General features: G+C 47.8%; 1 protein-coding gene and 1 long non-coding RNA gene across 16 annotated transcripts in view; one reads left to right on the forward strand and one right to left on the reverse strand.

The window, feature by feature from the left end:
* Window positions 1–24338, forward strand: part of LOC128336614 (uncharacterized) — an 83163-nt gene that overhangs the window by 11761 nt on the left and 47064 nt on the right. For 3 of the 6 annotated variants that reach the window (XR_008312020.1, XR_008312021.1, XR_008312022.1), the window contains exon 3: window positions 4447–4714. This is a non-coding gene — a long non-coding RNA (uncharacterized LOC128336614). Of the gene's footprint in view, window positions 1–4446; window positions 5126–13657; window positions 13953–24338 lie in introns of those variants that run through there. The other 3 variants (XR_008312018.1, XR_008312019.1, XR_008312017.1) reach the window with 3 other exon arrangements.
* The window catches only part of LOC128336613 (ankyrin repeat and fibronectin type-III domain-containing protein 1-like), a 427021-nt gene continuing 424031 nt past the window's right edge, over window positions 21349–24338 (reverse strand). For all 10 annotated transcript variants that reach the window (XM_053276530.1, XM_053276526.1, XM_053276531.1 and 7 more), the window contains one exon: window positions 21349–23641. In XM_053276530.1, coding sequence (XP_053132505.1) covers window positions 23354–23641 — 288 coding nt within the window. In that variant the 3' untranslated portion in view covers window positions 21349–23353. The remainder of the gene's footprint in view (window positions 23642–24338) is intronic.

The raw sequence follows: 24338 nt of genomic DNA on the forward strand, positions 1-24338 counted from the left end.
ACAATGGCACTGGATATCTACAGATGCCTTGTTTGTTAGCTTCCCAGGGGTGGCTGACTGGCTACTGGCCACTGCAAGAGACAGTAGAAAAACATCTGAGATATTGGGTGGGGCTAAAGCAGATAATGTCGGGTGTATGGCTGGTGGAGTAGTACTGAGTATGGAATGTCTAAAGGGAAGTCTTCTGGCCAGCTTCATATAATGATAGCTGTTAAACAGTGGCATGATTATGGGAGATTAATAATAATAATAATAAAAAAATTCGATTTCTATCCTTCCAAAAATGGCTCAGGGCGGTTTACACAGAGAAATAACAAACAAATACCCACGGACAAAGTCTTTCCATGTGAATACACCACCCATTAATGAGGGTGCATGTATTAAGCGTGTCACCCGGTTTTGGGAAACTTGAATATGGCAACTCTAAGCAGACCTGCCGGAGGGAGCGCAAAACCATTGTTTCCCTCTCTAGCCCTTCTCTTGATGGATGTGAGTAGACCAGAGGTAGAAACAGGGCAAACTTTATGTGGTAGCATTTCCTTAATTGCTATGAGCCTACATTATTAGAGAGCTGATGCTTCTTGCATCTCCAAGTAGCTCTAGTTTGAATTCTCCTTTAATTTCTCCACCACTTAAAGCTAAGTCAACTATGCAAAGAACACTGAATTCTATAGGCATGTTTACGCCATCGTGTTACCCCCTTCCTACCATTTTCTTGCCCCCCACTCCCACAATACCAGAAGACAATCTAGCGTTAGCCCCAAATATATCGGACACACTAGAGAGGCAGGTGGGCGGAGGCACCCGCTTTTTACAGGCTTCTTTGCTCACATAACTATATTCTCCAGTGGGGGAAAACACACCAATAGGATTTCTAATGCTGTGTTCCCAAGTGGTGGTAGTAATGTGTCGCCCCTTAGTGGTGGTGCTAGGGATTGCAGAGTTTGATGCATGGTTATTTTTGACACCATGCAAATACGCATTTTCCCATGTGTTGATGTTGTTGACGCACATCTTTTAAAAAGTATAATGCAAAGCAGTCCACAAACTTCTACTTGTAGCTTAGATTGGGCATTTTAATGCTCTTGCATCAAATGTTAGCAGGACCCCTGCTAACTGGGCAAAGAGGCACCTTTGACCGTGGTGATTCTCTTTATTTAGCAGGGGGAGAGTAACTGGCCCTATCCACCCCCAGCACAGTACTCCAGTGACTGTTGCTGGTGTGTGTCTTATGGTTTTTTTTTAGAATGTGAGCCCTTTGGGGACAGGGAGCCATCTTATTTGTTTTATTTCTCTTTGTAAACCGCCCTGAGCCATTTTTGGAATGGTGGTATAGAAATTGAATTATTATTATTATTAATAATAATAATAATAATAATAAAAAATAATAAATGAGCCTGGGTTTTCATCCCTAGGACAAGAAGCAGTGACTGCCTATTTAATCCACAAATGTAAGATCATCTGTAAAGCTTGACCTTTCGCACTGGGTTCCAAACTCAGCCAGCTGCATGCTGGATTGGATATGAAGCTTGCAGGTCCAGCTCTTTGTAAGTCTAGACAAGATTGGAATGCCAAGGGCCACCAAGCCAAACTTCACATAGCCCTCCATTCAGTACTGGAAAACAGAGAAAAGAAATAAGATGCAGTCTATAAGCACAACAAAAGAGGAAATCGAAGTGTGTTGTGTAGTTCCAATAAAAGGGGAGAGAACTCCATCCATATTCATAGGAACATAGGAAGCTGCCATATACTGAGTCAGACCATTGGTGTGTCTAGCTCAGTATTGTCTTCACAGACTGGCAGCGGCTTCTCCAAGGTTACAGGCAGGAACTGTCTCTCCGCCCTATCTTGGAGATTGTAAATCTTTGTAGATATATGATGTACAAACAACCATTTTGTATTTAATTGTGCTTTGGTAATGTACTGTATGCTTTTGTATTTTGTTGGTTCAATTAAAAAATCTTGTCCTATAAAAATATATATATATATCTTGTCCTATCTTGGAGATGCTGCCCGGGAGGGAACTTGGAACCTTCTGCTCTTCCCAGAGCAGCAGCTCCATCCCCTGAGGGGAATCTCTTCCAGTGCTCGTATGCAATCAGGGCGGACCCTGCTTAGCTAAGGGGACAAGTCATGCTTGAGAGGTTTAGAGGGGGGCAGTGAAGGAAAGTGGTAGCAATCCCTGAGGTGTGATGTACATTGATTAGGTTGCAGCTGAACAGCCAACGGTCTAAAATCCCAGTTTGCAGAATAAAACAGAAAGGGGGTGGGGGGACCATGCAGTAACTTTCCTGATTTACATATGAAACCCCCCCACTCCCCATCAGCATTGGGAATATGCACAAACAGATCTCCCCCTCTTCTTGCAATCAATAAAGCCTGCCATTTGAAGGCAGGAAAGCTGTAGGTGCTCTCGAGAGGTGCAGCATTAGGATAAAAGGGGTCCTCTTTGTCCTTGGATTCAGGTTCCAGTTTACATCATCCCTTCACTTCCTTTGCTCACTTAGACAGACCATGAGTCGCCTGGCTCTAGCTTGCCCCGTGGACTCTGTAAATATAGCCAAGGCAGATTCATGATCCACCAGAGTTCAATTGCCAAGAATAACTAGTGCTGAAGTTCTTTTGAAAGAAACATACGCTGAGCTATTTCAGTTTATTCCAGTGTCCGGCTATATATATATTGCTTCAGAACATGAGCAGGCCTTAATCTTTATTTATTGCTAGATTTTTATACCGCCTTTCATTAAAACGATCTCAAGGCGGTTTACAAAATATTAAAAACAATATAAAAGTATATAGCAATAAAAATTGGAATATAAAAATATAAATCTAATTAAAAGTTTAAAGAACATACACAATGGGACCATAAAATACAAAGCAGCAGCAGCAAAAACATCTAAACATCTAAAAGGCTGGGTAAAAAAGCCAAGATTTCACTTGATTTCTAAAAAACTGTGATGGAGACGGAGGAGTGGATGCCCACCAGAAGAGCATTTCAAAGTCCAGGGGCAATGACTGAGAAGGCCCTGTCTGGGCCAATGGGTCAGCGGGCCAATGGGTCAGCGGGCCAGATGGGTCAGCGGGCCAATGGGCCAATGGGTCAGCGGGCCAATGGGCCAATGCAGGCGTGTAGCAAGGTTGGAGTGGGCCCAGAGACCAGATTTTAAAATGGGGCCCCTTCTCAAAGTCCAGGGCTCTGCACACCACAGGCCCCCAAGGATTTAAGTCTGATATTTCAAAATAAGTATGCTGCCTAGAAATACATTTCGCTGAATACACACACACACACTTCACAATATAAAGTGATATACATTGAGTACTATATATTTGTGCTACTTTTAATGCCTAGAACACACGAGAAACACTAATTATTAAAATTATTAAAATTAGTACTATATATTACTTATATCCTTCCTTGCTTGGGGCCTCCCTGCAAGCCTACTCCAGTTCAGGCTTCACTGAGGCCTACACGGAGGTCTCCCTGGAAGCCCCGCCCACCCGCCTATCAGCTGAGAGGCGGGGAGAAAAGGAGCTCTTGGCAGGCAGCTTGCCTGCTTCGGAGATTGCCGGCCCGGGGGACAAGCAGGAGAGAGGGCGAACAGGGCAAGTGGCTGAGGGGACCTGGGGCTAGGCAGGGGGCAATGGGGAGTCATGTGAGGTGTCTCTGGGGGCCCCCCCAAGGCAGTGGGGCCCCCAGGCAACCACCTCCCCTTGCCTAATAGTAGTTACGCCCCTGGTTCAATGGTTCAAAAGTTAGATTTAAAAGTTCAAAGGTTCGAAGGGTCAAAAGTTTGAAGAGTCAATAGTTCGAAAGTGAACTTTCCTAAAGGGCTCACACTCTAAAAACATACATAAGTTGTGTACCAGGAACAGCCCCCCACCCCCAAGGGATTTTGTGCTGGGGCTGGATAGGGCCAGTTGCTCCCCCCTTTCAATCAAGAGAATCATCACCACTTTTAAAGAGGTGTCTCTTTGCTCCATTAGCAGGGGGCTGGTGTGTGCTCCAGGTTCCAAGGTTCAATGGTTCCAAGGTTCAATGAACCTTCGAGCCATTGAACCTTCGAACCATTGAACCTTCGAACCATTGAACCATTGCCGGCCAGGAGGATGAGCAGGAGAGAGGGCGAACAGGGCAAGTGGCTGAGGGGACCTGGTGCTGGGCAGGAGGCAATGGGGAGTCATGTGAGGTGTCTTCTTGGGAGTAGGCAGTCCTTCATATATCCAGGGCCCAAATTATTAATAATCCTATCTTCTATTTGTCCCGCTTTTGACCACAGTTCTGCTCTTAGCCATTAATTACATTCCAAGAAAGACACTCACAAAGTTTAGTGCTGATTTGGTTGACACAAATCATACCGTGCAAGCAACCGTAAAACCAGCTTAAACGACACACCATTTGTTTCGTAATAATTCTGATCCTCTTCTGTGTCTCTCTTTTTCTTCTAGGCAGTGAAGGCTCCAGGATTTCAGACCGCTTGAGACACACTGTGAATTCCTCCTGCAGGTGCTATCAGTTAATGCCTTCATTAAACATCAGGATCAAAGCGACCCACAGATGGTGTGTGATGGAATGGGAGTCTGTGGAGCCCCATAATGTTAACCACCACCAGCGCTCACAATTTCAAAAAGTTTTGGCTTTGGGGGCACCAGCTAAGCATGGAAGATGGAGAACTGCCTATGCATGGACTGGAAGCAGGAGGAGGGCGTCATTCAGGTCTGTTGTCTATCTTTTTCCCTCCCCCCATCCCCTAGTGGTGGCAAAAATATTGCTGAAAACAACCCTTTGTCAACAGGAGTTCCCGCACTGCCGCATACCACCATCTATTCCAAAGTGTACCAAATTTATTCTCAGTATAGCTGGGCAGGGTATCTTCAGTAGCTGCTCGGGAGTTAAAATGCTTGGTGGGTTTCAGTCCAACTAATCAGTCTATTGACAATGTCCTTCTCTTGCCCCAGAGTTCAGAGCCAAATAAACTGTGTGTCTTTTAACCTTACCAGCAAGTACCTGTGGAGTTCCCAATGTGTGTTGGCAGTATGCACATTTCTTTAAGCTTTATTTTTCTACTTGCATCTAATTCCATGTTACTGTTTTCCTTGCAATAAGTACCAGTATTTGTTGTCTAGATGCATTTGGTCTTGGAATTGCTCTCTTAAGAGACTGGAACTGCTTGAAAGGTGCTCACGTGTAGTTTGAGTGTCTAAAGTGTTCTAGGTTGGAAAGGCGCTGGTTGCCTCTAGGTTCAGGTGAACTCTATCACTGCATTTCCCAGGTCTCTGGAACTGCCTGGCTATAAAGAAAATTGTTGCGGCAGCTGTGTTACTCTCGGTCAGCCCCCAACTCTGCATTGATTGGTGCTGCTCATATAAGGAGTGGATCTGGAAGTGACCCTTTGTCGCCATGAGAAATGGGTTACTGCGCCTGTGCGATATGTCCCTCACCAGGTCCGGAGATCGGCCACAAGTAATACCTTGGTGATCCTGGGCCCTAGGGATATTAAACTGCAATCAACGAGAGCCAGGGCCTTCTCAGTGGTGGCCCTGGCTCTATGGAACGGTCTCCCAGATAATATCAGAGCTCTCCATGATCTGTTGGCTTTCCGTAAGGCATGTAAGACTGAAATGTTCCGTTGGGTGTTCGGTCGCTGAGATAGCTGGTCGTAGAGTGATCTTGTAATCCATGGTTACTCTGTCATGTGGAATGAGTACTGAATGGGGTTATGTAAGATGTATTTTATAGAATTGTGTTGCTGTGTGTGTTATTGCTTGTAAGCCGCCCTGAGTCCTATGGGTGTAGGGTGACCTATAAATCTATCTATCTATCTATCTATCTATCTATCTATCTATCTATCTATCTATCTATCTAAATTTCTCATGACTGATGACGGATCACCTCCAGATCATAAGTTACAGGTAAACAACCTGTTTTTATTTTGTGTCTGTTGGAATTGGGCAATTATGGCTGGGTAAGATTATATTATATTTACAAGACTTTGCTTTATATATTTATTTGGTTGGTTGGTTTCTATACCGCCCTTCCAAAAATGGCTCAGGGTGTTTTTTGAGGCGGGGAAAGGATCATTCACCTGATCTGGCTCTGTACAGGCTAATTGTTTCTGGTGATGAGCTCCCAGTGTCTGCTCATGCATTGTGGCAACACCAAGTCAGACCACTCTTTACAGTTAGAATAACCCCCATCATAAAGGAACAGGCTTTCCTAATTTGTGAGGGGGGTATCTGCCAAAGACAGTCAAATAGGACATCTTGCTAGACGGAGGTGACCTACTGAAAGTGTCTCAGTTTTGCTACACACACACACACCTCTGCTTTTTCTCCCTTGTTCTCACACGTCCTTGTGCTTTCCTTTTGCTGGCACAAATGTTGCAAGTGCTTTCCTAGTTGCTTGCACAAATGTTGCAAATGGTAGTGCTCATGTTGAAATTGCCCATCTTGTAATTGAGGATCAAGCTATTTCTGAGTGGTGTATTGTCACTGGCAGAAGGGAATGACTGATGGATTAAGCCAGAATGACCAGAGACCATCTGAACCTGCCAGACCGCTTAAATCAGCCTCGGAAGCCACATTCCTGTCTGCCTTTGGCGGATATTCACTTGGTGGTCAGAGAGACAGAGCCTTTCTTTGGCAAGGGCACAGTATTAGAATGCCCTCCCAAAGGTCCCTCTCACTGCCTGCTGTTAGGTGGGTGGGAAATAAACTTTTGATCTGCAGAGCTTTGAGTATCTTAACCAGTTGCAAGCAGAATTGGTTTTCATGCCGCTGTGTTGAGTTTTGTGTGCGTAATAGCTTTATATTGTATTTAAGCGTCGTTGGCTGCATTGGCCTATTTTGAGAGAGGTGGGATATAAATACAAATATTGATATTTATAAAGGCGTTGCAGGATATAAAGTTCCGCTCTATTCTGGTCAGACTGCTCTCAGAATACTGTGGCAAGTTCTGGACACTGCGTTTTAAGGAGGACATTGATAAACGGGAATGGGTTCAGAGGAGGTCAGCAAAGGTGGCGAGAAGCTAGAAGAACTGCTGTGAAGTCCTGAGAGGAACTGCTGAAGAGCTGACCAGGAGAAGACTAGAACTGTGAATAGGCTGAAATTACAAGGAAGTCAATTCAGGCTAGACGTTAGGAAGACTCCCCGAAATGTATGAGCTTTTCAACAGTAGTGAGGTCTGTCTCCTAGTTCATTTGGATCAGCCCAGCGCATTCCGCTAATCTGGACAGAAGATGATGGGTGTGAATATTTGGGACTATGGTTAGCATGGGCAGGGGCGTAGCAAGGTTGGAGTGGACCCAGAGACAAGATTTTAAAATGCCGCCCCCCCCTCACTGAAGCTCAGCTCATGAATTAAAAAAAACCCAACAACCTTAAATGAGGCTATGTGCCACAATAGAACATCATCCTAAATTATTTTTTAAAAGGTTTTGTAAATTCTGGACGATGCAAGTCAGTTAATGGTACTAGAGAAAGACATGCTGTTCTGGTAGCTCCAGGTCTTAACACTCACATCAGTTCCGGAGGATGAATACAACTGAAGGAAGCCCAGGCAGGTGTGTGGCTGGGGGAATCAGTCATGTGACTTGCCTCTGCCCCCCCTAAGGCAGTGGGCCCTCAGACAACTGTCTCCCCTTGCCCTATTATAGTTACGCCCCTGAGCATGGGGGTGGCCACCTGGCAGCACATGGATCAGCTCTGGCTCCCAAAGCAATCATATTTGGACCCTCGAGGCCCAACAAATTTTGGTCGAGGTGCAATAAAGTGTCTGAAACTTCACTCATTAAGGAAACAATCCACCACATTGTGAGAGGTAATGCTACCTTTCCCTTTTGGATTTTGTATGTAATTTTCCAGCAATGCCTGGCTGTTTAGTGCTACGTAATTGTGGAGCCTTTCCTGATGGAGGGCACCAACGTTATTATAGAGATGGACCATCTGTGCGGTTGGGTTTGCATGGCTATACGCACTTCTGGCCCCCAGATCGGATAAAGAGGGAATGCAGAAGTTGGCCATCCATGATAGTTACCTGGGGCTTGTTCATTACTTGTCCTGTAATTGCCATAAGATGCTTTCCCTGGACCAAGGCATGATGGGAGCAGGAAGCGCTATTTTGTTGGCAGGCATGCTCAGCTACCTGCCATGGTAATTGCTCCACTTTCCTAAGTACCATAGTGGGTCAAATTAGTGGTCTATCTAACAACAATCTGGGGCTATTCTCACGATCAGCAAAAAATCGGGCTAGCCTCCGCTAGCCCGATTTTTGCTGATCATGAGAACCACCGGGCTCAGCTGCGAGCATGGTGGTTCTAGAGCGGGTAACCTGCTCAAGTACCCCTCCCCTTAGCCCAGGTTTGCGGTGCGAGCACTCCACAAACCCGGGCTATCTGATCATGAGTAGCTGTGGCGTGGTTCCACGCCGTGGCTACTCGTGGGTAGACCCCCGGAGAGGAGGCGAAAAGCCACCTCCCAACTCCAGGGGTTTCCCCAGTAAGCCCTGAGCGCTCGCGCAGGACATACTGGGGCTTCCGGGGGCCGTGTGGCCCCCGAGCTCCCCAGCCCCTGCCGGCTCCATGACTGAGCTGGCAATCGTGTGGGCGGCCGATCCGGCCGCCCAGGGCTCCCTCTCTGCGCACCTTGCTGAACCCGGTCTCACTGATCGTGAGACCCGGTCCTCTGTCTACTGACAGCAGTGGAGCAGATTACTCACATACTTCAGAAGCAGGGCAAGATAGACATCTACTGTTGCTCATCCCCAACATCTGGTTGTCAGACATTGAGGCTCTGCACTCAAGCAGCCCAACCTGGGTCGGGCTGCTGGTGTGCAGCGCCAGGAATGAGGCCGGCCCCAGTGCTGCCTTGGCCGCAAGCCTGACTTTTTGCCCTGGCCCTTAACCAGGTTTAGAGGGCGTGGGCGTGCCCTCAATCCCAGGGCCAGGGGTGTGTGAATGCTCAGGTTGTCAGAAGCCCAAGCAGTCACAGAGCCAAGCACTCCGTTGGAGGGTGAATCATTTTGGGATTACTGGAGGCATTTTGGGATTACTTGTGTTCCCGGCCTCCGGAGATCTGCACTGCTCTGAGCAGTGCGGATTGTGTGGGCACACAACACACACAGTTGCACGCTGGGTCTCAATCATCTGCGGGGAGGTAGGGAGGTTCATCCCTGCCCTCTCCACCCCAGAAACCTAGCAAGAGACCTATCTTCCACCAAATGTTTTGTAGTCATGAATTGTATAGGTTTGTAATGTATTGCTATGAAGTATTTTCTTTTGTTTGTTGAAAATCCATTTCCCTTTCACAAACCTATAAGGCAAGCTTTTTATAGCATGTATCGTCTGTGTCAGCAGCCTTTGCATCTCAAGAAAAGCTTATCACGTGCACATCCCTCAGTACTCAGTAGGATTTGTGCAGGCTCTTGGCATTTAGGAAGCAACGCAGTCCAAGTGTACATCCATACCTTGCCATTTATTTGCAGGCTGATGTCAACATACCTTGATGTTTCTCCCTTCTACGGGTTCTCTTGCAACCTTCTCCCAAAGATAGGGAATTTGCTGAATGTGTATTCCAGGGTAAACTTCGCAGCTTGTTCTTTAGAACTGTTGCTTTTAGTAGGATAAAGAACTTTCCATTGTTTTGCAACCTACATTTCTGCATGCCCCAAGTTTTGTGTTAATGCGCTGAGCAAAAAGCATGGGGAACTGCCAAGACGCACACCGAGACAGCAACGCCCACCTGGAAATACTTTGGGGCTGGTATGTATGATCTAGGAAGGAGGATTAAGAACATGCATTCTAAATCTCTGCTTTTGGATGCCAGCAGTATACTTCTGAGCACTATCAGCTGCAGCAGGGCCTACGCAGGAGAAATGGGCTTCTTACCAGTAACTGGTGGTGGTCGTCTTCAGAGCTTGGGTTCAGAGCTTGCATAGACCCAACACCAGGAGGCTTTACAACACAGGGCTTCTGCCCCGAATCTCCATTGGGAGAGAGTGTGTGTGTTCTCAAACCAGCCAAACTTACCCCGAAGTCCCTTTGAGATCCTTGGACCCACTCCACACACAGAATCTTGCAAATTCTAGCTTATCTTGAGGTATTTCCAGATTTTTAAAATGCTGGTTTTAAGCTACTTTTTCTGAAAACACCAGAGCAAACAGGGAGAGGCGCTGATGTAGAATCATTAGCATGATAAGAGGCATGCTCTCTTCAGAAATGCAGATCTCTCTCTGTAGGGAGCTCTCTCCCTCCCACCCCCATTGGCTAGAAGGAAAACACGGAGCATGCCATGTGGACTGGGCAGAATAGTGACTGCACGTTTTGCTCCAGCACTCTGCTTCTACAAGGGCTAGAGCTTAGCTTTTAATTTTAAATGAAAGCTGAAATCTGGACCGGCTGTGCAGTCTGGAGGAGATGCTTAAAATCTGTGTGATACCCAATATTCTGGGGGGCATGGGAACTCTCGTAGCTACACTAACTTGTTAGTATCTCCTAGCTATACTAACTGAGAATCAGGGGAATTGAATCGGTGAGTCACCACCAGTAAGAGCACAAGAGGTGGCAGGGCCCTCGGGATGCCAATTCAGCAGCCATTTAAGAGTTTCACAAGCTTAGAAAGTATACATCACATGGTAGCTTTGGGCAACCCTGTGAGAATGCCAAGGAAAAGAAGAGGCCACATTTCTCCTGGAATGGTCCCTGATGCTGGTCGAAATACGTTGCTTAGATAGTTTGGATGAACAACCAATGGAGAGCGTTTTAGGAAACCCACACAGACGCTTCTTCAGGCATCAGGCTTTCTGTTGCCACAAAAAGGCTGACCTTTTCTAGAAGGCTGCTGCTCTATCTAGGCAGAAAGTGAATGCCTCTCACACTTCTGAAGATACTGGTATGTTATAAAAGCACAAAATAGAGAATAACATCCTGTTTGAGGTGAAAGTCTGAAGTACCCATTTGGACAATGTCAACCACGTGCACAATTATGCAACCGTGTGGAGTTCAGGATTCCCATATTTGCAAAGACATACAGAGGAGGGTCCTCATCCGTGCCTTTCCTCCTCTCCCCGATTCCAAGAGTGCTGCACAAAAGATCCAGATTTTTTTTGGCTGCATCAGAAAGCAGGTGCGGTAGAACCGTCCAGAATCTTCTGTAGTTTCTGAGGAAGTTGAGATGCCGAAAACTGAGAATGGGTTGAAGTCCTTTGTCCTCCTTCAGTACAGTAAAGTACTGGGAATAGAATCTGAAATAAATGATGTCAGGATTCCAGGAGGGTGGGTTTAAATATTAAGAGGTAGGGGTGTGTGTGTGTGTGTGTGTGTGTGTGTGTATGTATGTATTTAACCCTTTCCCCTGTGTTGTATTCCCGATTTAAATTGCCCCACTGAAGCTGCTATTTGCCCTTGTGGCCAAACATACAGGTAGTACCTGTCAGGTACCCATATACCACCTGTTCATGGATTTCCTGTATCCCATTTAGTTTGAGCCTTAACCCTTCTGTAAAGCCTGATGATAACATGTGTGCCATGTGAGTGGCCAATGGATCATCTGACTTGTGTGTTCCTATATAAAATCATGCATGGTGTCGAGAAAGTGGATAGAGAGACATTTCTCTCTCACACACCTAACACTAGAACCAGGGGTCATCCCGTGAAACTGATTGCCAGGAAATTTAGGTCCAACAAACGGAAGTACTTTTTCACACAAACGCATAATCCACTTGTGGAATTCTCTGCCACAAGATGTGGTGTTGGCTACTAGTTTGGGTGGCTTTAAGAGGGGGTTGGATCACTTCGTGGAGGAGAGGTCTAGCGACGGCTATTAGGCTGAGGGCTATAGGCCACCTCCAGCCTCAGAGGCAGGATGCTTCTGTATGCCAGTTGCGGGGAGTATCAGCAGGAGAGAGGGCCCTCACCTCTTGACTGGAGGCTTCTCAGAGGCATCTGGTGGGCCACTGTGTGAAACAGGATGCTGGACTAGATGGGCCTTGGGCCTGATTCCAGCAGGGCTGTTCTGACGTAGTGCAGCTTGGGGCCCACTGCTCAGCGCGAATGCATTGCGCTTGAATGCGAGGCTTGCAGTGGTGTGAAAACCTTCCAGCTCTGCTGAAGGGGACAGGTCAGATGGCCTGCGAATTGCATGCCGGAAGCAGCCATCATGGCTCCATGAACAGGTCCGTCATGTGCACCTGTCTTGATGGCAGATCAAAGGACCCCAAAGGCGAGCCCTTTCAAAAACCAAGCACATGCTGCATAATATAGACGTACATCTGACAGATTGCCTGGTGCCCACAGAGCCTTCCAGCAGAACGAACTGCAGCTCTTTCCTGACGACCCTCTCCTCCCTCCCCCCTAGGAATTTTTTTCTTTAAGATCCAGGGGTCTATAATTAGTTGGTCTCTTCCCGGACCCTTTCAGATAAATTTAGTAAATACTAGCATCTGGTTTCAACTTACTGGTTGTCACTACAGAGTAAACAATATGGGCAGTGAGGCAATCCGAGGTATGCTGCAAAGGCTGCCCCAGTTTCAGCCACAGCCTTGTTCTGCGGAGAACTCAGCCCAGGGCCCAGGGAGGGAGACCATCCCCAGCTGACGTCCACAGTTTGCATTTGGGAGGATTTGCCCGGTTGCTAAATGCAAGTGCAGGGCACATTAATGCTGATGGAGGGCAGGCTACGAGGCCGAAAAGAAACTGTACGGAGAGGCTAAGCTGCAGCTGCAGCCCCTGTAACATTTTTTGGGGGCCAGTCTGTAATATTCTTTGGGTGCCCCTTCCTAGTTTTCAGCATGGTCTCCTAGTTTGACCAGCTGTGGGAGCAAGCACGAATTGTCCCCTTTGCTAAGCAGGGTCTGCCCTGGTTTGCATTTGAATGGGAGACAGCATGTGTGAGCAGTGTAAGGCCTTCTCCTTAGGGGCTGGGGCCGCTTCTGGGAAGAGCATCTAGGTTCCAAGTTCCCTCCCTGGCAGTAGCTCCAAGACAGGGCTGAGAGAAACTCCTGCCTGCCACCTTGGAGAAGCTGCTGCCAGTGTGTGAAGACGATATTGAGCTGGATGGATGGTATATGGCAGCTTCCTATGTTACCATGAACCTTTCCACCTGTTTTTCATCCTGCTGAAACAAAAGGATGCTAGAAGATGACATCATCAAGTCTATTAAAATGAACCCAGATGCAGTTTGTTTTCTACATAACACTATGTTAATCTTTGGAACTCACTGTTACTATAGTTAGGGAACAGTGTTGGAGACTAGATGGACCGTTCCCCTCGCATTCCCCAGAGAGGGGATGTGGCAGGCTTTTACAGCACCACAACCCTCAATTTAGACTGCTAGCGAGAAGAGTGTTTGTTTCTGCATTGCTGGAAAGCGCTACCTCAGTTTTAGTGATGGCGTGGGGTTCTGAGATCTTGGGGAAATGGGTTCTCCATCTTGTTTTCAGCACCTGCTGAAAGTGTGTTTGTGTGTGGGGGGTGGGGGGCGGCGGCAAGCAGAACAGACATTGCTTCACCTCTAACATTTGAGCACAGAAGATTTTTTTCCCTCCCAATTCAGTAGGCAGTCTTGTAAGCAAATACTCTGCTCAAGTGTGGCCTGACTGAACCGGTTAAACACAGCAGCAAAAGCAACTAAAAGTTGTAAGAAAAGAGCTTTTCTTCCACAGTTTTCCATGGCTGCAGTTCATTTTATTCCTTGATGGGATGCAACTTGTGTGTGAACTTCTTAGATCGGAGGTTTGGGGCTGCTGCGTTTTTGTTGCGGGGAAAGAAAGCCATTCAGACGTGATCAACTGATCTCCTTCAGTGCAAGAGCCCAGCCGCCCAGTCATATCACGGTGTTTCTGGGTATCCAACTCACCAACTTATTTCTGAATGGGATGTCAGATCTGGAGATCTTTATTGCAAGATAAATAATGTTCTAACAGTAGAAATCTTTAAATTAAAAATGTTTAAATGATTGATCTAACTCTCTTTCTTGCAAAACATTTTCTGTAGCATGCCAGGAACCAAGTGAAAGGAAATCTTTTTGTCCTGAAATAACTCATTCGCTCGAAGCTGTTGTTCAACAGCAGTTAGTTTGGGGGATTGTACTGAACAGGGCTGTCTGATCCCTCTCTTATAGAACTGAGGATGGTGTGGGACGCTGCAAAGGTGGCCGTATTCAGCATGGGGCAGAGTCTTCTAGTGGTCCAGACTACAAAGCAAGCCTAATTTGGAAGGTGTGGAATGAAGTTCCACCTGACCTGCTCTGGCCTGTTAGGATAAAGAGATTTCCTAGGCTGGGTGGAGAGAAAGTCTGTGTGTGTGTGTGTGTGTGTGTGTGTGTGTGTGTGATAGTCCTTTCTTTGGCATTAATGGCAAAATTATCAAATTAAGGCCTGTAAAAAGTGAGATGATTCAGACAAGTTTTATGAATTATTGGTATCCATTCACCTAGGTTGTAGGTAATGAGCCATTAATTATACGTTTTCCTGAAAGGCATGTCATTTTGGTCAGATGTAATTACAGTGCCGCACCCTTTGGTAGTGCTATAGCAGGGTTCCCAAGCCATTGGCAGGGGATGCTGGGAGCTGTAGTCCAACAGCATCTGGGGCATCCAGGGTTGAGAACCCTTGCGTTATAAGGACTAGGGATTGAGTTTTAAATGAAAGTCCATTACAGTAATATTCTGACCTTGCACTTGCCCCAATCATATCTTTTTATGCTGCCCCTTTCTTTTCTTATAAAAAACTATATGAAAATATTTTTCTGCTTAACAAAAGTATTGTTTAAAAACCGGAACGGGTTCAAATCCCTGCTTAACCATGAAGCTCACTGAGTGACCTTGGACTAATCACCATATTGTAGCTTAGCCTACCAGACAGGATTGTTGTGAGGACAGAATGAGACAGCCGCATGCATGCTGCTTTGAGGAACAATAGACAACAGCAGATATGCAACTCCAGAAGCTCTTGTCTTGGGTTGTTTGGGGATTTTCCCGAAACGATAACATCTGTCTGCACAAACAACTCCAGCCCCACCCTCTTGGGCTCACCTGTGGGCCAGTGTGTTTCCCTTGCAAGCTGGATTCCATGTTTTCCAAAAACACAACCATGGCATCTGATCCATCTTACTTATTTATTATTTCTCTTATGTCTATCTTATGTTTCTTTTTAGATTGTGAGCCCTTTGGGGACAGGGAGCCATCTTATTTATTTATTATTGCCCTGTGTAAACCGCCCTGAGCCATTTTTGGAAGGGCAGTATAGAAATCGAATTAATAATAATAATAATAATAATAATAATAAATAAATCTGTCTAGTGGTGATCTGAGGTGGCTAGGGAGAGTGTTTGACATGCAAAGGGGTTGGACATGCAAAGTTCTTAAACGTTTTATGGGAGGCAGCTAGTGGTGTCAGGATGCCTTTTTAAAAAAACCCCTACTTTACGCTACACCCATGTGCTGTTTTGCTTCCCTTCAGTTTTATCCCAGGGCTATGAGCCCTTTAGGGACAGGGATCCATCTTATTTGTTTGTTATTTCTCTGTGTAAACTTCCCCGAGCCATTTTTGGAAGGGCGGTATAGAAATCGAAATAATGTTGATAATAACAACAACTTAGGCTCTCCTGCAGACGTTGGACTACAACTCCCATCAGGCCTGACCATTGGCACTGTGGCTGGAGATTATGGGAGCTGCAGTGTAAAAACAGCTGGAGGGTCAAAGCTGTGCAGTCCTGGTTTATATGATGCCTTTGCAGGTAGAGGCAGAAGGATAATTGGAAGTGTTAGATCTCTCCTTCCTGGAGGCTGGCTTTCCCTTGTCCATCCACTCAGAATACTGCTATATCATGATGTAGCATCATTCCAGGCCGGGCATCCCTAGAATGAGAAGGGCAGCCAGATCGAGCTGGCTTCTGAGAAGAGACCTCGCTAGCATGTTCATTGCTGCTTCTTCCACTGCCTGTAAAGATGCCGTGTAAACCACAATAAAATACCCACCGTTGCCACGATCAAATGGCGTCCGTGGCTCCCCTTGAAACTTTACAATAACTTCTTGTCCATCTGCAACACGTTCTCCTGCTTTGTTTCTCCCTGTCCCCCACTTGACCTTTCAAATTTCGTTCAAATTTCATTTAGCAGAACGTTTGTTCACTCTGGATTGAGTGAACAAACATTAGAGGCGGTTTTAGGGGCTGTTTATCTTTTTGATATAGTATTAGGTTAAGGTTGCCTTAGAGAGGGAAAGCACATGCTGGTTGGACTGGATCTGTTGGGGAGTGGCATCCCAGCTGTTTTAACTGTATACAAGTGTACACCCCCCCCCGAGGAAATGCATTGATTGATTGATTAAGTGCCATCAAGTCGGTGTCAGCTTTTAGCGATCACATAGATAGACTCCCTCCAGGATGATCTGTCTTCAACTTGGCCTTGAAGGTCTCTCAGTGGTGCCTTCATTGCTGGCGTCATCAAGTCCATCCACCTTGCTGCTGGTTGTCCTCTTCTCTTTCCTTCAACTCTTTCCAGTATTATGGACTTCTCAAAGAAGCTGGGTTTTTGCATAATGTGTCCACAGTATGTATGCATACTACCACATAAAAAGTCACCCAAAGCCAGTCTCCCGTGCAGTTCCTTCCACCTCATCCACCTGCACGCTTGTTGGAGGAATGAGAGGTGGCAAAGGCGAAGAAATAGTTGATTACCAATTTAGTGCCCTTTGCCAAAGTGCTGTCACCAGCGTTATTAGCATGGAGGGTGATGAAATCTAACAGGGCGGGGAAGGCTGTTAATCCTCTTGCTGATGACAGCGCCTGGCCTGCCTCTCCTGCAACCCAGCTTGAATGCATCACCTGGCACCTGCTTTTACTGACAAGGAGTTCTCTAGCCGCTCAGGATAACACAGCCTAACCAGGGATCACGGCCCAAGTGTGAGACTCCTCACCCAGGCATGCTGCAGCAGATTGGGGGTGCATATATTTGCACAGACGGGTAATGTCATTCACACTTCAGGCATCCAATAGACAATCTGAAATAAACCCTACAAAAAGAACGGCTTGCTTCGGTTTCTGTTGAGAGTCTCTCACTCCTGCTAATCCTTTGATATGGCAATTGATAGCCCAAGGATTACTGCTGGGTTGGAACCTACAAGCTGCATGGCAGGGCAGCAGGAAAGAGAGAGAGCATTTGCAATGTCTGGGGGACCAAAGCAGCAAGCCAGCCCAGATAAGAGGTTCTAGAAACACGACAAAGAAACCAGAAGTTCCATGGAGTGCCACAAATGGACTTCAGACATTATCCAGATGAGGATAACTGAACGAAGGAAGGCAAGAGGGAACTCCCCATGGTACTATACCGGTCAACAGAAGGTTAAAAACACACACCCTGAAATGGCCCACTGACCAATTGACTCAGAAACTGGCACAATGAATGCCTGTCCATCGTGCTCCAGAGTGGTGATTACGTGTGGTTGAAAATGAGCCTCCATACAAAGGAGAACATCCTTGGTGTCAGCTGGCTGTCTCAAACAAACCACACTGCGATGCGAGGAGAGCCGATTCACGCTACAGGAAATGTGTGTGCAAGCCTCCCTCTGCTTGTTTTGGAGTCTTGTGGGAGGGAACCATTTCCTCTCTGCATCCAGTCCTATGGCTCTGCAATAGAGCCACTGAGCCCACAGACCAAACCCACCTCCAGCATTTCATTTACTTCTTCGAAAGGAGCCATGCGTCGTTTCCTCCGGGAACAGCTGCCTTTGCCTTCCAGGGCAGAGAAGGTGCTCCGAGAGTCAACCCAGCATGGCGATTAAGTGTGCTGCAGTGAGCACCTTCCCTCTCCCCAAGCAATTGCCTGGCTAGGTGCATGTTGGGGCAGGGGGAGTCTAGCATGTCTCTTCTGGCCTGTCAGCACGCCGGTTCCTAATGAGAGGCCATCCAAATTATGGCAAGGAGGGACTAATGAGTTAAGAGCAGGGCTTCTGGAAACTCCCTGATTATACTCCTGGCTCCGCCACTGACATGCTCTGCCACTTTAGGCAACTCATTTAGTGGATCTGTGCCTTAACCTGTCTTCCTTCCAGAGCTGGGGAGAACTTGCTGGCTAGTGAGCACAACAGCATGTGGTGCAGTGGTTAAAGCGGTGGGAGGAGGCGGGAAACATTGGTTCCAATCGTCCACTCAGCCACGAACTGGGATCCACAAATTGAGGCTTAGCACAGCCATTATTTGTGGTCCCCACTAATCCCCTCTTCCCTCAGATCCCTTTCTGGCACGCAAGCAGAGGGCTTAGGAGAGAAGTGGGTCTTGCGTCACTTGCACTGGAAGAGGGAGACGGTAAGGGACACTGCCCCTTCCTCCTCCTGCTCAGAAAGGATTCCTGCAGTTTCGTACCTTTTCAAACATGGCAGTGGAAATGAGACTTCTGATAGGAACATAGGAAGCTACCATATACTGAGTCAGGCCACTGGTCTATCTAGCTCATTATTGTCTTCACAGACCGGCAGCAGCTTCTCCAAGGTTGCAGGCAGGAGTCTTTCTCAGCCCTATCTGGAGATGCCAGGGAGGGAACTTGGAACCTTCTGCTCTTCCCAGAGTGGCTCCATCCCCTGAGGGGAATATCTTGCAGTGCTGACACACCAAGTCTCCCTTTCATATGCAACCAGTGCGGACCCTGCTTAGTTAAGGGGACAAGTCATGGAGAGATCTGTGTGGTGCTGGGTGTCCTGCTTTCCAGAGGGCTAGAGGCACTTGCCATTGGCAAGTAGATCTGTCGATGCCAAGCCATGGAGCTGAGTGGCCTTGGGCAAGTCGCTGTCTCAACACAATCTACCGCATGGATTGTTGCAAGGCACAAAGGCAACCCTGAGCTCCTTCAGAGAATAGCAGAGAAGAGCAGAAACCTTATCCATAAAACACACTTTGGTATGGCAGTCGCAGTATATGGCATTCTCCTGTAAGCTACTTGCTGACTATTCTATTCCCACAAAGTTCTCTCCGATGGGCATTACGTCTTTCCCATAGTTCCGTGGGCTACAAAAGCAGAGTTGTTTTTCTTCTGCTAAAGATGTGACCAAAAGTGTTCAAAATGTTTTTAAGGTGGGACCACGCTAACATAAATTTACCCTGGCTGATTATCTGGCCAGTTCTCTTTGGTGCCGATAGAGCACTGAACACTGAGCACTGAACCGGCTGAACACTGTTGCTGTGCTCTGCTTTTGTGGTGTTACTAGCCAATCCACACAGAGCATCTCTGTGCTCTTTGAGGCCGGCTGTTCTCCCCTCCCTCCTGCCCCACTCTCTTGCCCTCCCTCCCTCCTTTTTCTCCTGCCTCAACTCCACGCCCGGGCACGCTGCCACCTGGCCTCCGCGCCCGGGCACGCCCCACTCTCTTGCCCTCCCTTCAACTCCATGCCTGAGCATGCCGCCTGGCCTCCCTTCTCCTCCTCCTCAACTCCACGCCCGGGCATGCCCCACTCTCTTGCCCTCCCTTCAACTCCATGCCCGGGCATGCCCCACTCTTTTCCTCCCTTCTCCTCCCCCTCAACTCCGCGCCCGGGCATGCCCCACTCTCTCTTGCCCTCCCTTCAACTCCATGCCCAGGCATGCCCCACTCTCTTTTCCTCCCTTCTCCTCCTCCTCAACTCCACGCCCGGGCACGCCCCACTCTTTTCCTCCCTTCTCCTCCTCCTCAACTCCATGCCCGGGCATGCCCCACTCTCTTGTCCTCCCTTCAACTCCACGCCCGGGCACGCCCCACTCTTTTCCTCCCTTCTCCTCCCCCTCAACTCCGCGCCCGGGCATGCCCCACTCTCTCTTGCCCTCCCTTCAACTCCATGCCCAGGCATGCCCCACTCTCTTTTCCTCCCTTCTCCTCCTCCTCAACTCCATGCCCGGGCATGCCCCACTCTTTTCCTCCCTTCTCCTCCCCCTCAACTCTGCGCCCGGGCATGCCCCACTCTCTCTTGCCCTCCCTTCAACTCCATGCCCAGGCATGCCCCACTCTCTTTTCCTCCCTTCCCCTCAACTCCGCGCCCGGGCACGCCCCACTCTTTTCCTCCCTTCTCCTCCTCCTCAACTCCGCGCCCGGGCATGCCCCACTCTTTTCCTCCCTTCTCCTCCTCCTCAACTCCGCGCCCGGGCATGCCCCACTCTTTTCCTCCCTTCTCCTCCTCCTCAACTCCGCGCCCGGGCATGCCCCACTCTTTTCCTCCCTTCTCCTCCCCCTCAACTCCGCGCCCGGGCATGCCCCACTCTTTTCCTCCCTTCTCCTCCCCCTCAACTCCATGCCCAGGCACCCCCCACTCTCTTGCCCTCCCTTCAACTCCATGCCCAGGCATGCCCCACTCTCTTTTCCTCCCTTCTCCTCCTCCTCAACTCCGCGCCCGGGCATGCCCCACTCTCTTTTCCTCCCTTCTCCTCCTCCTCAACTCTGCGCCCGGGCATGCCCCACTCTCTTTTCCTCCCTTCTCCTCCTCCTCAAATCCGCGCCCGGGCACGCCCCACTCTTTTTTACTCCCTCCTCCTCCTCCTCCTCAACTCCGTGCCCGGGCACGCCCCGCTCTCCTTTCCTCCTTCTCAACTCCGCGCCCGGGCATGCCCCACTCTCTTTTCCTCTCTTCTCCTCCCCCTCAACTACGCGCCCGGGCATGCTGTGGCGACCAGTCCTCCTGGGTGCACCTTAGCCAATCAGCTGGGTGCTAGGACGCACATTCTAAGGCACACCCAGGAGAATTAATAATATAGATTGAATTCACTCAGCAATGCTATTTAAAAGAACATTTAAATGCAGATGGCTTCAGGCAACCCTCAAAATGGCAGCATGTGCAGACATTATGGCACCAGTCCTGCAGGGAGTTCTGCAAAGAGAAAACTTCCAATGGAGCATTTCAGGATCAGAGCCTAAACTACAAATAAAGAGTGCTCGAGCAATTAAAGGGGATACGGTCGATGTTATTTATATATATATTCACATACACACACACACACACACGAGCTCCAGTTGCACGGCTGAGCTAATTTTTATATTAAAAGTTCACTCATCACACTGGAGGAAAGGAGATCTATCCGTTTCCCCATACTTTTATGGTTGATTTCATTTGACTTTTCTACTTTGAATTCCATCACCGCAAAAGAAGATTCAGCTACCTCTCCTGGGATTCTTTCTCATGGATTTAAAGTACAGTCTTGTCTTGTTTCTATGAAAGAGTGTGTGTGTGTGTGTGTGTGTGTGTGTGTGTGTGTGTGCACGTACATGGATGGATACTGTTTTTCAAGCAAGATGACAACATTCCCTGGTACCCCAAATTTAAATGCAGAATAATCATCTCAGTGACATAGGCTGAAAGATGTTCGCCCAAAAGGGCATCATGAAGGAAAGATGGGATCACTCTCAGCAGCACAGCTGTCTTTACTACGGACCACAGTTCTGATAATAGTTGCAGCTAACAAAGAGACCCAGTGGCCAACAAAACATCATGCTATTGGATGTACAAGAGCAACCAATCACAGTCACAGGAACAAAACAGCAACCCAGAGAAGGAAAGGAAAGGAAAAGAATATTCTCTGTATCTGGAATAGCACCTCCCGATAGGAAGACACAGGCCAACCTTTAACCTCACTAGGGGGAGGAGCTGCTTGCCTTCCCAGACCAGAACTGCTAGAGCAGGAAACAGTCTCCATCACTGGGAACAAGTAGGGTGGACTGGAGGGGAAAACATCTAGCCATGACGATAGCAAACAAAGAGCCTATAACAAACAAAAAGAAGAGGAAGAGACAAAGCACCCTTGCAGGGCTCTGCCAACTTCCCCTTCGTATGCCTGTGCATGTGCACCAGCTGAAACACTTAAAGCTGGGTGGCTAGATTTGCCTATCTGCACTGACAAGAATGGGAATGTATGGCAAGTACAGTTTCCCTCTCTCCCCCAGGAATACAGAGGCCCTTCCTTTTATCTGGATGCAGAAAATTGAGAACCTCTGGGTTGGTGTCTGGTGCACATGAGGAAGCTAGCACGATTTGCAGAACCCTCTGTCCCCTGGCAACTTCTGCTGGGGACAGAATATACACTTCAACACAAATGCCCAGGTTGAAGTCCTGTTGACCTTCAAGGGAGGTCAGTCCCAGAATCCTGCAGTGAGAGCCGCTGCTCTCATGGAATGAGCAATCGTCACGACTTAGAAGTGTGATCCTTATGCTAGCCAAACAAAAGTACCCTGAATACTTTTCTTGCCTACGGAGGGCATGAAGAGAGCCTCCTCTCGCCCAGGACTACGATTTCAAGAAGGTGTCCATGAGCATAGCAAACCACATTCCCATCTGGAACCAAGCCTACTGGTCCACAATTTGCCCGCAATCTTCCGTCGTCCCTACAGTAATTTTGAGATTCCCTGCTTTTGAGATTACAACAGTAGATATCTGTGCTATTTATGCAACTCTGTAAGGTGCCGTGTACATGGATGGTGTATAAATAAATTAATAAGAGCAAGGTTTGGCCCGAGTACCACCTTATCCTTTTGAAAGATACACAAATCCTTAAGAGCACCCAGCTCTGAGACTGTCAGGGGAACCCTAGGTCAAAGTGAGAACTGGATAAAACCACAAGTACCTACATTCTGTATAGGAAATTATGGACTTCTGTGTCCAGCCCAGAAGACAGGGAATTCCTTCTCCTGATGAGGTCAAGGTTTCTTTCTAGCAGGAGTAGAGGTTTTTATCCCAGATGCAGAGTCTGGACTCTGGATTCCTGGGAAGAAAGCTCTTTTGACTCCCACATAGCTTGAACATCTTCTGCAGTATTGTAATGCATATATCCAGGGTGAACTTAAGTAAAGAAAAACATATGTTCAAAGAACTATGTGCAGTTTCCTATTTATCCAGATACAGTGAAACAAGAACAGATAACAGGACATGAAGTCTTTGTGAATTCCTTATGCCCCCGCCACCAGCCCATGTTTGAGCCCACCATGGTTGGAACCTTGATGGCTTTTCCTTCAATGACACACCCCTCCCTCCCCTCCTTCAATTTTCAGAATGAAAAATATAATTATGTATTGCTTCTTTGTCCCCAACCGGCTCTTCTCCTTGCTGGAAGTGTCTTTCAGCAATTTAATTCCACATTCCCAAAGGCTCCTGTGCTCCACCCTCACTTCTTTCAGTCATAACAACCAAGTCTTGATGTCTCTTTGGTTAAAATAAAACACACACACACACACACACACACACACACACACACACACACACACGCAACACACTGCCCAGTATGCTCCTGTTTTGGCCCATGGTATTTGGCGCAAAAATGTCAAGAAGGAAGCATTGATGATGAGCGTCTGCTCTCTGGAAGCTGGATGTTCTTGACTTCCCCTTCTGTTCCCGCCATCCCCTCCCCGACCCTCATACAGTTGTTGCTGGTCCATACTGAAACAAGAGGGGGGAGGTCTCTTTGATCCGAACATAGAACCTCCCATCAGGCCATGCTTTGTGGAGTGAGAGGGGCAGGAAGTCATTTGGCAGCCACTGCTCGACATCGTCGGACACAAACACTAGTCCAAAGTGGCCCAATTGTTCTTCACTATAGCAGTACGCATCTGCATTCCCCAGGACATTGCGCGAGACCTCGTTCATCTCTTGCACCACCAGCTTCACCACATCTTCTGCAGACATCTTGTTAGTGATGTGAAGCTGTGCAAAGACAGAGGTAGGTAAGAGAAAGGACACACAAAGAAGGGGGCAGCCCCCAAGAAGCTGGCTCCCCCCCCCAAGGGAATAAATCCAGCTACCCTGTTGTGGGGTGAATATCTTTTTTCTTCACTAAATTTGCTCCAGTTGCCAACGAGTGTCCTACAAAGTCAAAGCTGTCAAAAAGACAACATAAGAGCACTGGAACTGAGCCTTCATGGAGCTGGAGGGCTATCTTGCATTCAGCATGTGCTACTGCTGTCCATATACCTTCTGGGAAAACTGGCGGGGGGGGGGGATACCTGAAAGAACATGGAAGAGTGACTTCCATTTATAGATCTGCTCTGCTGATGCGGTATAATAATCTGATCACTCTTTTTGGCAACAAAACCGGTGGAAAGTGAGGAAGACTGGAATGGAATGGCATACCGACATCCCTGGAAGCCACAATCCATCATGGAACCACCAAGAATACATCATGGAACCCTAATCCTTCTGCCCCTGCCCCAGTGGCAGAGGACAGAAGGTGCAGCAGAGATATTGTACATATTCAGAGCTATGCCATAGCCTTCCCAACTAGAGCACCACCTTTCAGAGATGGGAGGTCAAGCTGGGCTCTCGAGTGGACTGCCAGTTCAAGGACCAACGACACATGACAGCAACCTCAAGAGTGGCCCTGGTGGCTCTCTTCCCCGCTTTT

This window comes from Hemicordylus capensis, chromosome 13 (genome assembly GCF_027244095.1).
Source record: "Hemicordylus capensis ecotype Gifberg chromosome 13, rHemCap1.1.pri, whole genome shotgun sequence".
NCBI classification, from domain to species: Eukaryota; Metazoa; Chordata; class Lepidosauria; order Squamata; family Cordylidae; genus Hemicordylus; species Hemicordylus capensis.